The sequence below is a fragment of the Podarcis tiliguerta genome (genome assembly GCF_965153285.1).
Source record: "Podarcis tiliguerta genome assembly, chromosome: 17".
NCBI lineage: Eukaryota > Metazoa > Chordata > Lepidosauria > Squamata > Lacertidae > Podarcis > Podarcis tiliguerta.
In genome coordinates this window covers 12,950,867-12,965,893 of record NC_139550.1, presented here as the reverse complement: position 1 = coordinate 12,965,893, position 15,027 = coordinate 12,950,867, and the positions used below count along the sequence as shown (strand labels likewise).

The 15,027-nt window shown below is 43.3% G+C and overlaps 1 protein-coding gene and 2 long non-coding RNA genes across 8 annotated transcripts in view; 2 read left to right on the top strand and 1 right to left on the bottom strand.

The window, feature by feature from the left end:
• The window catches only part of LOC310668077, a 65,121-nt gene extending 57,189 nt beyond the window's left edge, over positions 1-7,932 (bottom strand). Inside the window, exon 1 of the long non-coding RNA XR_014506607.1 lies at positions 6,683-7,932. This is a non-coding gene — a long non-coding RNA (uncharacterized lncRNA). The remainder of the gene's footprint in view (positions 1-6,682) is intronic.
• The window catches only part of LOC310668040, a 1,372,673-nt gene that overhangs the window by 37,916 nt on the left and 1,319,730 nt on the right, over positions 1-15,027 (top strand). The window lies entirely within an intron of this gene.
• KLF4 (KLF transcription factor 4) lies at positions 5,212-13,668 on the top strand. Of its 6 annotated transcripts, none has more exons than XM_083420196.1 (5): positions 5,212-5,733; positions 5,921-6,041; positions 7,943-8,894; positions 8,988-9,152; positions 12,047-13,668. In XM_083420196.1, the coding sequence occupies exons 1-5, from the start codon at positions 5,729-5,731 to the stop codon at positions 12,220-12,222; spliced, it is 1,419 nt and encodes a 472-aa protein (XP_083276322.1). In that variant the 5' UTR covers positions 5,212-5,728; the 3' UTR covers positions 12,223-13,668. The 6 variants fall into 6 exon arrangements, with proteins under 6 accessions (XP_083276322.1, XP_083276321.1, XP_083276320.1 ...); XM_083420195.1 differs by having other exon boundaries at positions 7,940-8,894; XM_083420198.1 differs by having other exon boundaries at positions 5,217-5,733; positions 7,992-8,894.

The window sequence follows — 15,027 nt, the reverse complement described above, 5'->3', positions numbered from 1 at the left end:
TATTATAGGGAAAGGTTAGGATGGCCCTGCGAGAGGACTGGAGAGAGGACAGAGAGAAATGTCGACTTAAACCAACCCCCTGCAATGCAGAAATCCTGCCCACAGCTGTCCCTGGGTGGCCTTGAACCATGAACCTTCTAACAGCCAACCACCAACAGCCAGACACACTGACCTATTGGGCAACAGGCTCCATGTTTGGAGCCAGGCCCATCCCACCTGCTATTCCTTTTCATTGCATCCTGTTTTCACCATGTTGACCGCGACACTCACTGTCGGCATCAAACCCAATCCACTTGTTGGTCCCAGCCGGGTGCAAACTACATTTACTTGCAAATGATATGAAGTTCTGTTCTGTTTTAAAGAAAAGCAGTCTCAGGAGGCTGTGATTTTGAGTGAAGGAGAAACACCCTTAATTCTTTGCTTTCAGTCTTCTTGAGCTATTTTCAGTAGCAGCTCCTGGAAAAATGATGACCTGGATGCACCCTAAAACTAGAATATATAGTAAACAGTAAAAGCTATACATCTCAGACATGAAGGCAAACCCTTAATAAGGAGGAAAGCTTTTTAAAAAAATTCTTTCTCATGTTTCCACATTAATCATTTTACCGTCATGCTACTCATCATATCTTCTGTCAAGAAATGAACTTTCTACCGAAACATCTCCATTCTTGCGGACCAGAGATATTAACTATTAATATGGTGAAACATGAAATACCAGTTTGTAGAGAGAAAGCTGAGCATTTTATTCTTTCATGGTTTAATTTAGTCATCAAAGGTTACTCACTCTCATGTTTATAAATTATATAGAGCAGAACTTAACTCCCCCAGATTAACCTGTTTGGAAATAATAGATTATGAGAAGGGAGGTTCATAACCTTTAAATATCCAACCAGCCTCATTTATGAGGCCACCCCCCATTCTTTCCAGCATCTACAGCTGAGAAATATTTTTTAGATGAAAGATGAAAAGCAAAAGAAGTTGGTACATTTACATTTCAGCTGGAAGCTACATGTTTATACATCTAGTAATCTCATACTTGCGGGACACGGGTGGCGCTGTGGGTTAAACCACAAAGCCTAGGACTTGCCGATCAGAAGGTTGGTGGTTCAAATCCCTGCGACGGGGGGAACTCCCGTTGCTCAGTCCCTGCTCCTGCCAACCTAGCAGTTCAAAAGCACGTTAAAGTGCAAGTAGATAAATAGGTACCGCTCTAGCGGGAAGGTAAACAACGTTTCCGTGCGCTGCTGTGGTTCACCAGAAGCGGCTTAGTCATGCTGGCCACATGACCCGGAAGCTGTACGCCGGCTCCCAGCTGTACACCAGTAAAACGAGATGAGCGCCACAACCCCAGAGTCAGTCACGACTGGACCTAATGGTCAGAGGTCCCTTTACCTTTACTAATATCATACTTCTTTTACGGGGTAGCCATATTCTGTAGGGATACGAGTGACGCTGTATTCTGTAGTCTTTGGAGACTACCTTTTTCTCCACAAAATGGGGTAGAAGTGTATTTTTTCAGCTCAAACAGATCCTTCACGTGTATGGTGAAGAGTCACAATAATCACAAAGTTGATGTCATCCAGCAATAAAGGATGTAAGTTATGGAGCACATATACTCAGACATAGGTGAGACAAAATCAAAGAGATATTATTTCTGCATATAGGTGGGTGAAAAGGCAGCAAAATTCTACAGAAATAGGAAACTTCATTTCCATAAACAGAGTATAAAAGGGAAGCAATGGTTTAGAATCTCTCAGCCACCTTGTATTACTTTTATAATGTCAAGTATTTAGAGTGTACCCACAACCCAGTTCCTCAGTGTAGTTAGTAATTCAAAATTATGACATTTCCAGGCACTCCAACATTATAATAACAAAAAGAGCAGTTGCAATTTGGAGCAGCAAAAATATTAATATGGTTGTGTGGGGGAACCATTACGTCGTTCATCATGATGCAGGTTATTGTACTTAATTTTGAGGAACCTGTAACATTCATTCCAATATTCTATAAAATTTACAATATCCAAAGATGTCTTACAAGTATTAATAAGGTCTAATGGTATAGACTTCAATGGAATTTACAGAGCACTGGCTGCTATACCAGTCTATTTGGAAGAAAGGCAGTTGTATGTATATATAGAATTGCAACTTAGTTCCTTCTACATAAAAATTCTTAGATCATGCAAGAAGGCTACATAAACAAATATTATAATAATTCCTGTGACGTAAAGTGAAGCTAGTTATAAAGTAGTTAAATATTCTGGACAGTGTCACTCTTACAGTTCAGATCCTACTCAGTAATTATAGAATATAAAAATCATGTCAATCCAAGCTCTTAAGGACAGAAAAAGCACCACATTCCAGCACTACATATTACTGGAAGAACACATCAGTTTAGGAAGCAAAGAAGAATATTATTATTATTATGTTTATTTATTGAATTTATATGCTGCCCTTCATCCAGAGATCACAGGGTGGTTTACAACATAAAAACACAAAACATAATAATTTTAAAAAAAACTACAACCCCCTCTCCTCATGGAACAACTAAGTGGTTGTCTGCTGGAGACAAAACAAAATGTTCCTTATCCCTTTCAACAACTAAAGCAGGGGCAGGGCAATTAGTTGCAATTAAGTGACACATCCTAGCTTGTGACACAGATGAATGATCTGAAGCTTTTGTAACTTCACATAGGGGGAAAATCTTCTTCTTTCATCCCTCCTAACAGTGTTTGCTTTACTTCCTCTTCACTTTCAAGCTCCTCTTACTTTTTCTGAGCCAGGGACCAGAAGTTCATTAAGTGTGTTGGGAATTGCAGTTCTGTGGGGATTCTTTGGGAAAGTGATGTCATTTTAAATGTATGGTGTGCATGCCACCCAATATGGCTCCTAAACCTAGTAGCACTTTATTCAAGGCAAATTTTGGGGTCCCACACAATCTAGCATATTAACGTAATCTGAACCCTATTACTTGTGGTAATTACTGTTTGACCAAATCATGTGGGTATTGCTCAAACACAAGTTGGAAATGCATACAGAAGAGCAGTGAGGCGAGACCTGTTATACTTTAAGCATAGGCAGGTCCAAGCAGTACAAATGAAAAATGAAAAATTCTGCATTAACTAGGGCAGAATTGAACGGATTGGTTGGGCCTGAACACAGAAAGCCTGACTTCAAATCCCTGCTTGGCTATGAACTGCCCTGGGCAGATGTTTCTACTGAAACTCCCCTCGCCATTGTTGTCAGGGCAAAATGGGATAGTTAGGAATTTTGGGTGGGGGGAAGAAGTGTTGGGAGGGGTTGCAATTCCAGAAAGCAGAGCAAGCAATACGTGACTCTCTCCCCCTCAGTGTAATGGCTGCTGGGCTAATGTGACATTTGTTTGGTTCTTGTTCCTCTACACCAGGATGCAAAGGGGATGGATGAATGACAAGGCATCCTAGTGAGTAGCCTGGCAATGGTGGAGACGAAGGGCAGGTGCCAAAGCTTAAGCCTGCCTGCAAGCCCTGTCCTTTGGGCTGGAAGCATTTCCCTCTAATTCAAAATGAGCGGCGGGCAGCTGTGGCTGAGAGCATTACTCAGGGCCAAGCTAGACCTGCAACTGATTGTGGGACTAACAATTAAAAGTGTGTGTTTTATTTTTGTCCTGGAAATGGTAACCTGGGGACGGAGAGATGGGGGGGGGCAGGTGTTCTAAAATAAATGAACAAAATCCTTCTCTAAAGGTGCTATCTGAATATCAGATGACGACTCCAGACATTCCAAATGTCCCTATTTTCCAGTGACAGTCCAGGATTTACAGAAGCCGTCCCAGTTTCTGATTTTATCCTAGAATGTCCCGCTTTTCCTTAGGATGTCCCTATTTTCGTCAGAGAAATGTTGGCGGGTATGGAGTTATGTGACCCTCAAGCCAAGGAGATAAGTAACTATACAACCTTTAGAAGACTTCTGAAGGCAGCCCTGTATAGGGAAGTTTTTTAATTTTCAATGTTTTTTTTGTTTTTATATATGTTGGAAGCCACCCAGAATGGCTGGGGCAACTCAGTCAGATGAGTGAGGTGCAATTATTGAATTATTGTTGTTGTTTTCATTATGTTTTTTAATGTTCAGTGTTTTATTATGTTTATATATGCACTGTACAGATGGCTGCAGTATAAATAATAAAATTATTATTATTAAATAGGATGTCCCTATTTTCATCAGAGAAATGTTGGAGGATATGGAGTTATGCAACTCCTGAGCCAAGGACATTAGCATATATGTATGTACAGGGAAGGAGATAAGTATATGGATACCATAGGGATGTTTCTTTTAAAAATGTTTAATGTTTTATTATGTTTTCATACATGTTGGCAGACTGGCTGAGGCAACCCAGTCAGATGGGCAGAGTATACATAACAACGTTAATGTTTTGATTTTCGTAATTGAATAGAACGTCCCTATTTTCATCGGAGAAATGTTAATTTATTTTGGAGCGCGGGGGGGGGGGGGAATCACCACTTCTATAGCTAAACTCGATGACTGAGGGAAACGCATTTAAATCACTGCCATCTATGGCTTCCCCCAAACCCCCGCGTAAGAGAAAGGCGCCAGAGCTGACCCAGGAGAGGCACAAAAACTGAATCTATGAGCCGCCCTTCCTTCCCTCTCCCCATATATATCTTTATATTTGTGTGCGTGTGTGTTATATACTATTCTCCCTTCACGCATAGCGACCCCCCCTCCCTTTGAAGCCCTCAGGTGCGCGAGACGCCTGGGCGCTGCCCGCTGGCGCGCAACGGCTGAAACCAGGCGCGCGCGGCTTTTCTGTGTGTGTGCGTGTGTGTGTGTGTGTGTGTGTGTGTGGCGGGAGGGGGGAGGGGGGAGGGGGCAGCGCCTCTCTGAGGCGAGGGCGACGAGCAGAAACACAACGGGCGGCTCTCGGCTGCCTCGCGGGCTCCTCCTCGCTGGCGTCAGCGCCGGGCGCGAGCTGCCAACCAGCTGCTCTGCTGACGTCACGGCCCATCCCTTTGCTCTCTCTCTCTCGCTCTCTCCCTCCCGCCGCCCCCACGTGCTGGACGGGAGAGTAAAGTTTGTTGTTTTCTCCCGTCGCCCGTAGCGACGCGATGCCCCCAGCCCCGCCTCTCGGGGGTGGTGGTGGGCGTGGCTCCCGCGGAGGTGGGCGGGGCGGGCGGGAGAGTTTATAAGTCAGCCTGAGGCGGGCGCGCGGCTTGACAGTTCGCAAAGGCCGCGGTGGGCGAAAGGAGCGGCGGCGGCGGGAGGAGCGGAGAAGCCTGAGCGCGTGACGGAGAAAGAGAGAGAGGGAGACCGAGGCAGCGCGCCGGCCCCGCCCGTCAGTTAGCGCAGCCAGCCAGCCAGGGACGTGCGGCGGTGGCTGCGGGAGACTCCCGGACTCCCCTCATGGCAGCGGCGCGAGCAGGGAATCCCCGGGAACCGTCTCGCGCCTTCTTCCAGCCGCTGCTCGCGCTGCAATCTGCTGGAGCAGCCCCGTGGCGGGGCTGCTCCTCATCCTAGGAGAAGCCACCAGCAAAAGCTCGTCCTTCGGCTTTTTAATTTTTTTAATATATATATTTTTCTAAAGTTTCTGGTTTGCTTTTTTTTGCAACCCAAAGGACAAAAGTTAACAACATCCGTTGCAGTATATATAAATACATATATCTATATATATATATCACACTAATAATTCTATACTTCTGACCTCCGACCAAGCACCGGCCCTTGGCACGTTAATGAGGTGGGTGATGTTTCCCCTTTTTCCATTTTTTCTACCCCCCTTCTTCCCTTTGAAGATGCTTGGATCTGAACTTTGAGCATGCCAGAACCGAATTTGGATTTTTTTTTCTTTGATTGCGTTCTGTCTGTGGATGAACCCAGGGCTTCGCCGGTTTATTTCACCCTTCTCCCTTCTGACGTTTCCGCAGGCAGCCGCCCCACGGCGAGTTTGACATGGCTCTCAGCGGCACCCTCCTCCCTTCCATTGCCACCTTCGCAGCGGGCACGGCCGGCAGGGAGAAAGCCTTGAGGCAAGCAGGTGCCAGTAACGTGAGTACACAACCAGGCAGGGCAGTTGTGTGTGAATGCTGACGGGCGGGGGGGGGGGGGTACTCAGGGATCAAACTAGTGCTAGAGGAGCTCAGCTCCCCCAGAACCTGCGTTTTTGCTTTTAATGGGACATGAGAATGACCTTCGGCACAGGTGTGGAGTGCATTTCTTCCACCAAAGAAACACTGAATCAAAGAATCCCTCAAGCTCCTGTACTGGTGGAATGGGATTCCATGTTAGGGTGGTGCTTCTTGATGGGCTTGAGCCCCACTATTTATTTATTTATTAAGCTAAAGCATTTGGGGCTGGGGTGGGATGTTAGAAGATGGAGGAGATTCCTATAATAGGATCGAATGTGGAAGTTGATCAGGTCTCAATAGAGTTTGAATGAGACATCTTAAAAAAAAAACAAAATCCCGGTCTTGTTCGAAAAGGGAGCTATTCCACCCTTTACAATTGTGAAAGCACACGCATGGGGGGTGTTGCAATGTAAATGTATATTCTAACAGCAGCTGCGGGGATATGATCCCCACCTTTTTTTAAAAAAAGCAGCACTTTCATCTGACTACAGTACTCTTTTGCTCTGTTGTTCCCTAGACCCTCAGAATGTGTGTAGGCACAATTTAAGAAAATGCTCTTACCTTCAGCAGGGGCGTAGCTGCTCCCTGAAGTTCATTCTGTAATGTGGGATGGTAGGGGGAAAGAGAAACTGGGATAGATAGATCTGCTTTACCAGATCTGTGCAGCAGTAAATAAGCTGAAATATGCAGTGTATCGCAACCCAGAATCATGGGTGTGGATACATATGTTTTAATACATGGGCAGCCTTGGGAAATATGCACACCTACTCATGTGCTTAGGTTAACTTTTTGTTCGCTTGTCTCAAGCTGATGGCTTGTACCTACAGCTGCTGTTGTATAATGCATGCTGCTTTAGAAAACGCCTACATGTGTTTAATATCAAATGCAGGCAATCTGATTAACATTGTGCGTGCAGTTTTTGTTGACTTGTATTAATTTTTGTGCTCCTTTACAACAGCAGAAAGCCACATGATACCTTCTCTTTTTTAAGTCATGTAAACTCATTGTTTCTCAGTAGTGTCTAAAACATTGCTTTACTAATAAGTAGGTAAATGTAACTTGATCATAAGGGCATATATGTGACTATACATAAACTTAGGTATAGTCACATAAACACACATAAATTTGCTAACTGGTGCCTTTAATTTTATCACCATGTCTTGTAACTTTTTGCAGGCAAGTTTTTGAACATACAGTTGGAAAGTTAAAGACTTAAAAGATTATTCCATCTAAACCTTGCAACTTAAGGCTTTACAGTAGAAGTCCTGACAATCCTTTGAACCCGTAAATTAATATTACAGTGCCCCCCCCCCAAAAAACCCCACACACCATGTAGCACAGAATGGAGAGGGAAAATGAAAGTTCTCTGCAACATGTCGTGACTTGACAATTGCCTAGTTTGCCTTAAAAGCACATATATCAGAAGTCAAGAGACTCCCAATTTATTCCCCTCTCCCGCAGTGTATGTTATTTAAGTATTTTCAACACACGATAAAATAGGGGCTTGACTGACTATTTCCAGGGTTTCGTTTCACAGTCCTGCAATTCTGCAGCTGATTGCATTGGGCCATGCGACTACTGCTTTGAACAGACTGACAGGTTCACTTCATTCAGCAGAGGACTGTCCCTTGTTGTGTCCCAAAGAGTTGTCTGTGAAAGACTTCTCCCCCTGTTTTGGTGGTCGCCATGTTTTGCTCATGCCTAGGTTTTCCTATACCTTTCCTGCTTTGTGAAACTCGAAAGTTCGGTGTGCTTTCACCAGCACTGTTTTCTCCTTCTTTACCAACACCGTTTTTTTCTTTCTTTTTCTGCCCACAGAAGTGGCGGGAGGAGCTCTCTCACCTCAAGCGGATTCCCTCTGTGTTCACAGGACGGCCTTACGACCTCTCTTCTGAGCTGGAAAGCAGCACCACAAACAGCAGCAGTGGGGCTATGTCAAGGCGGGAGACGGAGGAGTTGAACGAGCTTCTGGACTTTGACTTCATCCTCTCCAACTCCCTGATGCCCCAGGAACAACCCACGGCTGCTGCCGCAGCAGTAGTAAGCACCGCTCCTGGCCCCTCGCCCGCCATCACAAGCAGCAACTGCCCAACAGTTACCACTTGCGACTTCACCTACCAACTGCAAAGGGGCGATCACACCGGAGGAGGAGGGGGAGCTATGCTGTACAACAGGGAGCAGGCCCCGGCTGCCCCGTTCAACCTGGCTGATATCAACGACGTCTCCCCTTCCGGTGGATTTGTAGCTGAGCTGATGAGGCCAGATCTGGACCCAGTTTATATGCAGCAACAGCAGCAGCAACAACAGCAGCAGCAGCAGACATCCCCACTGGGCAGCCTGCATGGCAAATTTGTGGTGAAAGCCACCGTGAACATGGGGGAATACAACAACCACATCAGTGTTAGCAGCAAGAACAACCCAGCTGCTGCAACCTCCCCTTGTTCAGATGGACCCGTGCAACCTCCTATTTATAACCACGTGCCCAGGATGTGCCAAAAAATCAAGCAGGAGGCTGCCCCTTCTTGCACCATTGGCCAATCCCACGGGAATACTCAGAGGGCGCCTCAACACGATTTTCCCTTGGGGCGCCCACTGCCTAGCAGGACTAACCCTCCCTTGACTCCAGAGGAGCTGATGAACAGCAGAGACTGCCACCCCTCCCCGCAGGGCTTAAGTCACCCAGCTCTGCCGCTTCCTCCAGGCTACCACCCTGGCCCGGGATACCCTCCTTTTCTGCCAGAGCAGCTGCCACCAAGCGCGCTCCAGTATCAAGGTCAGTCTCACTATCTAAATGTTTTTGGAGAGCCTGTAAATATGCCTCGCTTGGTACAAGGGATGATGCTGACTCCGCCCTCTTCACCTCTAGAGCTGATGCCTTCTGGGAGCTGCCTCGCCGAAGAGACCAAGCCGAAGAGGGGGCGGCGGTCATGGCCCAGGAAAAGGACCGCCACACACACATGCGACTATGCGGGTTGCGGCAAAACGTACACAAAGAGCTCACACCTCAAAGCACACCTTCGGACCCATACAGGTAAGCCCTGCTCAACTGTGCTGCCAAGGTCCCAGGCATCCCTTATCTCATGCCCTTATCTCAAAAGCAAATCTCTATAGCCCAACATCAGCTGTGTAAAGGTTTTTGCTTTGTTTTTGCACGCCCCACCCAAAGTAGTAGGGTTGTTGTATGTTGTATGGAAAGAGGTTTTTCAGAGAGCTGGCATTTGTATGAAAAAGGCATGTCTGCCTATGGTGCCATATGCATTTGCCCCGCTGTAACTCTGTGCACCGGTTTTGCAAGTCTTCCAAAAGCTTGTGAAACTTGTTTGGTGATATGATGTTGGGACACACACAAAAGAAGTCCGTATATGCTATGTGCAGCGATGCCTCGTTCATTCCTCTTTTTAACTGCCTTGCTGTGCAGTCCCATCCATGTTCGCTCAGAAGTATCCCACTGTGCCTTGTAAGTGAGCTGCTGTGCTAATTGCGCCCTTAAACTCCTGCATCTCCATCAGTCTGAGAGAATCATCATTCTCATGTACCCATGTATACATCTTTTCTCACACTAGTTAAATAGGTTTTGGTGGTTTTGGAAATATTAAAACCTGCCAACCTGTCTAACAGAGGCAAAAGCAGGATGAGGATACCCACCCTGAACAACAACACCCCCCCTCAACCGTATTCTTTTTTTTCTTTTTGGGTGGGGTACCTTTGTGGTATCCATTTTAAATAGTTTCATTCCACCAGTGTATTAAAATATGCATATCTGTGGCTGCATCCGAGATAAGAATTTAAATAGCGGGAGCCTTTCAATATATGGCTTTGCTTACAGATCAGAGGAGTTCGTTAAAATGTCTCTGAATGATTCAGCCACAGCAAAGGAATTGTTTTGCAGACGTGCAAGATTTTCTTGCCTGACTCTGGCCATGTGGCTAGCTAATTACAAGGTAGCTAGAAGTCCAGAGTGAATTAAGCATGTTTATGCTGATAATGCCACTGAGGTGATTCTTTGGGGGGAATGGAAATTGCAAATAGCCATAATTCATTTATTTTGTTGGACTTGTTGCTTCTGGTTAAAGAGCTTAGTCTCATTTCGATTTTCTCTAAATCAACAAATGTTAGCTGATTGGCTATGATCTTGGAGACCAACTTCTAATTTGAGACTGTTTTGACTTCAGGGGAAGCAGGGCAGCCCTCCCACAAACTGTTATATTTAATTTCTCCTCAATTCTGTTGTATAAAACGGCTGCCAGTTAGCAACAGACTTGGTTAATTAGCTTCGGAAAACATCCAGTTCTGGATTTTCCAGCCAGCCATATAAAGTGATAAAAATAACCAACAGACTTAGTTCTTGCTGCTGAAGTTTATATGTTCATCTTACTATGAAATAATTTTTTATTCACAATAATTTACCTTGCTGCTTAACGTGTTCACTTGGAAATTAAGTCCCCCAGTGGGACTTAATTAAGTCCCCCAATGGGACTTAATTGTGAGTAAATATTCTTTGAATGGCAGTATGTTTTTTCAGTTAAATTTGCCAGAACCTGAACATCTTTTCTAATTAATAATAATTAGACTCTCTTAAGAAAAAAATGGGTGTTATGAGTAAAAGTATAGCAGGTAACCTGTTAGTTCATTGAAGACAGGCTTAGCTCTGAATAAGCAAGTTTAGAACTGCCTTGTAACGTGTTAATAGTGCTAACAGCCTAGTTTTTAACATGTATACCTGGAAACGGATTCACTGATTTAAGTGGCGCTTTCACTTGTGTACAAGTATTCTTATTATTATTAGCATCATCAACAACAATTATTAGTTGTACTACTCATAAAATTGACTCAAACTGACTTACAAGCATGATTTAAAATACTAAAGCTAGGGCATAAAGAATAAAGTTAGGGCACTGTCAGCAAATACATTGAACAACACTGTTTCAGTATCTCCAAACTGCTTAAGAACATTGACTTTCAGAGAAACTTCTGATTGATGTCAATTTCCACATAAGTTCTTGGTTTGATTATATATATAAAAAGGAGGGTGTTTGTTAAGTTTGACAGTGAAGGACTGCAAATAGCTTTCCGTCGTTTTCTTTAGTTCCCTGAAAAGTGTGGTTGTAACAACAGTTTGATTGCTAAGCTTACCTGAATGGGTGCAGGTTTCCTTTGTAGTCTGAATACTTACATGCAACATTAATTTTGGAAGCAGTCAAGGAAGAGATCGAGAAACAAATATTGTGATTTAACATACTGCCAAGCAATCATTGAAAAAAATGTCCCTTAGATGTTTATGCTTCTAGATATGTCCTCATTTTATGTAGGCTGGTGACAGATGTTAGTGTGCGAGAATGGGTGGTACAAGTGAGGCGTTATTACCTGTAGTGAACACCAGCTTTGCAAACTAGTTTAATAATACTAGTCCACAGATATTTTTGCTTGCCTAGTCATTTGTGATCAAAAGAAAAACAACAGCAAAGTTTTGCAAAGTTTTGCAGCTTCGTTACCCAGAGGCAATTCTTATTAGCCACAGGTGGCTAGGTATGTGGGTACATTATTTGCAAGCCTGTTTGTTTTATGCCACCGTTCTTGGTCAAACGGGTTCTACAGGTTTTTAGAAAACCTGCAGAACTGTTGAAGAGGAATGATTGAGGGATAGGTGTACGCACACCACGGAAAATGCTTCTTATACCACTTTCAGCATTTTGGGGGAAGAAAACTATTGTCTCGCCAGCTGAATAAATATGCATGAGATTTTTTCCTTTTCTAATTTGTTCAGCTGTAGCGGCTAATGTGAAGCTATAATGACAATAGTCTGATCCTAGGGAAAACGGTCTGTAACTGTGATTTCTGGAACAAACTTATATTCATTGAATCGTATGATGCACCTATATATGTGAAGGATACAGAAGTAATTGATATGGTTCTTTATTTCTGAAGGTGAGAAGCCCTATCACTGTGACTGGGAAGGTTGTGGCTGGAAATTTGCCCGCTCTGATGAACTCACGCGTCACTACAGAAAACACACGGGGCACCGCCCATTCCAGTGCCAGAGGTGTGACAGAGCGTTTTCCAGGTCTGACCACCTTGCCTTGCATATGAAAAGACACTTTTAAACAGGACGTGGTGAACTTTTTCCTTTACTGCCATGAGAGATTCAGTATTTGACAGCACAAAAGACTGTCTTCCGCCAGAGGGGAGAACTCCACTTTAAAGCACTACAAAGAACCCCAGCAAGGTCTTTCCAAAAAGAAAGCGTGGAAATGAATGGACAATAAAGAAAAGACGAGACAATTGTGGAACTTTTATAGGGGGACAATGACTGGATCTTGTATCATCATTCCATTTTATTATTTTTTTATTGAAAAATCTGACTTGAATCTTTCTGGACTACAGATTGCCAAGGATTGACTGGAAGTCAAGGATATCAGGGTTAAAACGAAACTGTTGAGGGTGCGGAGAATGGGAGATTACGTAGGGAGATGATGGGTGAAGACAGGTGTAACGTTGTAGAGCGGTGGGGGCTGTTCAGCTTTGGCAGTTTCTTCATCTCATTCAATCTAAATGACTCCCCCCCCCCCCTACTTTGCCAAGGTTGAAGTCCAAAAAACATGTTTGTGCAAGGTTGCCACAAAAGCTAATGCTGTTCTGCTATTGCGCTTGTGACTTCAGAGACCTCTCTTTTTTCTTTGCCCACCACTCAAATTCCTCAAGCAATTTTGCAACAGTTCTAAAACTTTCATTTTTTTTTTAAAGAGAAGAGAGAATGTGTGAAGGTACAACTTGCACTTACATTTATTTTATTTTTAAAGCAAGGAATGTGGGGAGAAAGGGTCAAAACTGACACCAAACCTCACCATTTAACTTCACAGAGGATAAATGTCGTGCAAAGTGGGGGGAAATGAGGGGGGAGGTTGGCTCACACCATGGCTGAAGAATCCACTGTGACTTCTCTTTAAATGCTATGTCTGTCTTCGCCCTAAGTTCCCTTAAGATTTATTTTCAATGCAATATTGTAAACATGTTGTAGTCTTGCAATTTCTCCTTCCTTAAAAAAAAAAAAAAGCCATTACTAAACTATGTCAAATGAGGAAGAAGAAATTCAGGTACAGAGTTATGGTTAAAAGTCTATTTTCATGGTGCTGAATGACTTTTGGTTCTTAAGGTACCAAAAATGCCAAAGTTCTCAACTGCTGCATATTTGACAAGGAAATACGTTTGTCTTCCGATCTACAGTTAATGATGACCTAAGTCAGGTTGATAAACCTGGCTTATTTGTGTTTGTCTCTCTTTTAATCTTCTATGCAGACAGTCTGTAATGCACTGTGGTTTCAATGTGCAATAATTTGTACAATGGTTTATTCCCAAATATGCCTTAAGCAGAACAAATATTTTTTTTCTATATGGTTCTTTACATAATAAATATGTAATATAAATTTAAGGAGACTTCTATTTTGTATATTTGTAAACTATGAAGTGAAAAATGAACATTTTGTCAGAGTTCGTATTTTGCATATTCTTTTTTGCTGAAAATAACTTTTAAATAAACCTATTTTATCTGAGTGCCTTTCCATTCTTTCTGAATCATGTTGCATTTAAAGAGCTGCATTAAATCAGTGTTTTAAAGAACAGTAGTGCTTACTATCTAGCTCTATGCATGTTTATTCTTATACAACCCCTGTTGAGTTCAATGAAGCTTACTCCTAAAGGAAATTACTCTAGGTCAAAATTCAGTGGATAATTATTATGGATAATACTGGCTCCATTTTTTCCCATACTGTTTCCTTTAAAAAACCCTGACCATTAGTTTAACCCTAGAGAGCCAAAGATGTGTAACTGGGTATCTTTAATACTGATAATCCAACCAAATAATTAAAGCAGAGGCAGAAAATGAGATCAAGAGGCCAAAGTTGGCCAAGGTAGCAATATTGCTTAGCACTTTGAGTAAAGTGTTTGATTTGTGTATGCCATTCCTCAACGATAACCCTGTAAAGCATCTTGCTGATGATTGGGAGCTGAAGAAAATGCCTTACTTGAGGCTACCACCTATAATATGTGTTAGGGGAAAGATCTGAAGCAGGTATTTTCCTGCCTTCATTACTTGATCTCTTAGTCCCTATGTTGTACTACATCCTAAGCAAGATCTTGACAAATTTAGGACTTGTTTTCAGGATTCTAAGTGGGATCAGGCCCACACTGTTGCCATTAAAAAGCCCTTTCTAACCTTTAAATCTGCTATAGGCTGTTGCCTTTCTACCTTACAAGTATATACAAGCGGCGATTCATTTCACCGCAAATTTCAGATCATATTTCCTAGTTGCTGATAAAGCAAGAATAAGTAGAAACTTAATATCAAGCATACCTCAGGAATGCCGTATTCACTGTTTGACATTTACATTTTATTTGAATATTATTCACTTGGCCGAATTTCACGGCACCTCCCTCCCCATAAGTAAATTTGGATTTGAAAATACTTGTTGTGTTCCCTTGTGCAGTGTCTTTTGCCTTGAATACATCTTTACATCAGAGGTTGGAGAAAAACTTTGGATATATATATTTTTTCTTAGAAATTGTTAGTCATCACAGTAAACAAGTAAGTGCATTCAAGTGAGCTTATTCAGGAAAACTCATTCCCCCCCCCCCCCCCAAGATTCATTTGAGTACTTGCTTCTCTGCCCTGCTCAGAAACTCGGGTTATCTCGTTTTATCCTTGTCTCACTAACTTGTGAAATAGGTTAGTATGAGAGAATGGTAGGCATAAGCTTTGTGGCTAAAGAAGGTGATTTGAAGCAGAGAGATTATTTGCAGAACAGTATGTCAGTTTGTAGGGACGCGGGTGGCCCTGTGGGTAAAGGCCTCAGCGCCTAGGGCTTGCCGATCAAAAGGTCGGCGGTTCGAATCCCCGCAGCGGGGTGCGCTCC

Excerpts from the sequence above, each read along its gene's own strand:
- KLF4 (XM_083420193.1), top strand. Across the intron at positions 6,042-7,939 it reads GGCAAGCAGGTGCCAGTAAC|AAGTGGCGGGAGGAGCTCTC; the intron begins GTGAGTACACAA and ends TTCTGCCCACAG. Across the intron at positions 9,153-12,046 it reads ACACCTTCGGACCCATACAG|GTGAGAAGCCCTATCACTGT; the intron begins GTAAGCCCTGCT and ends TTATTTCTGAAG.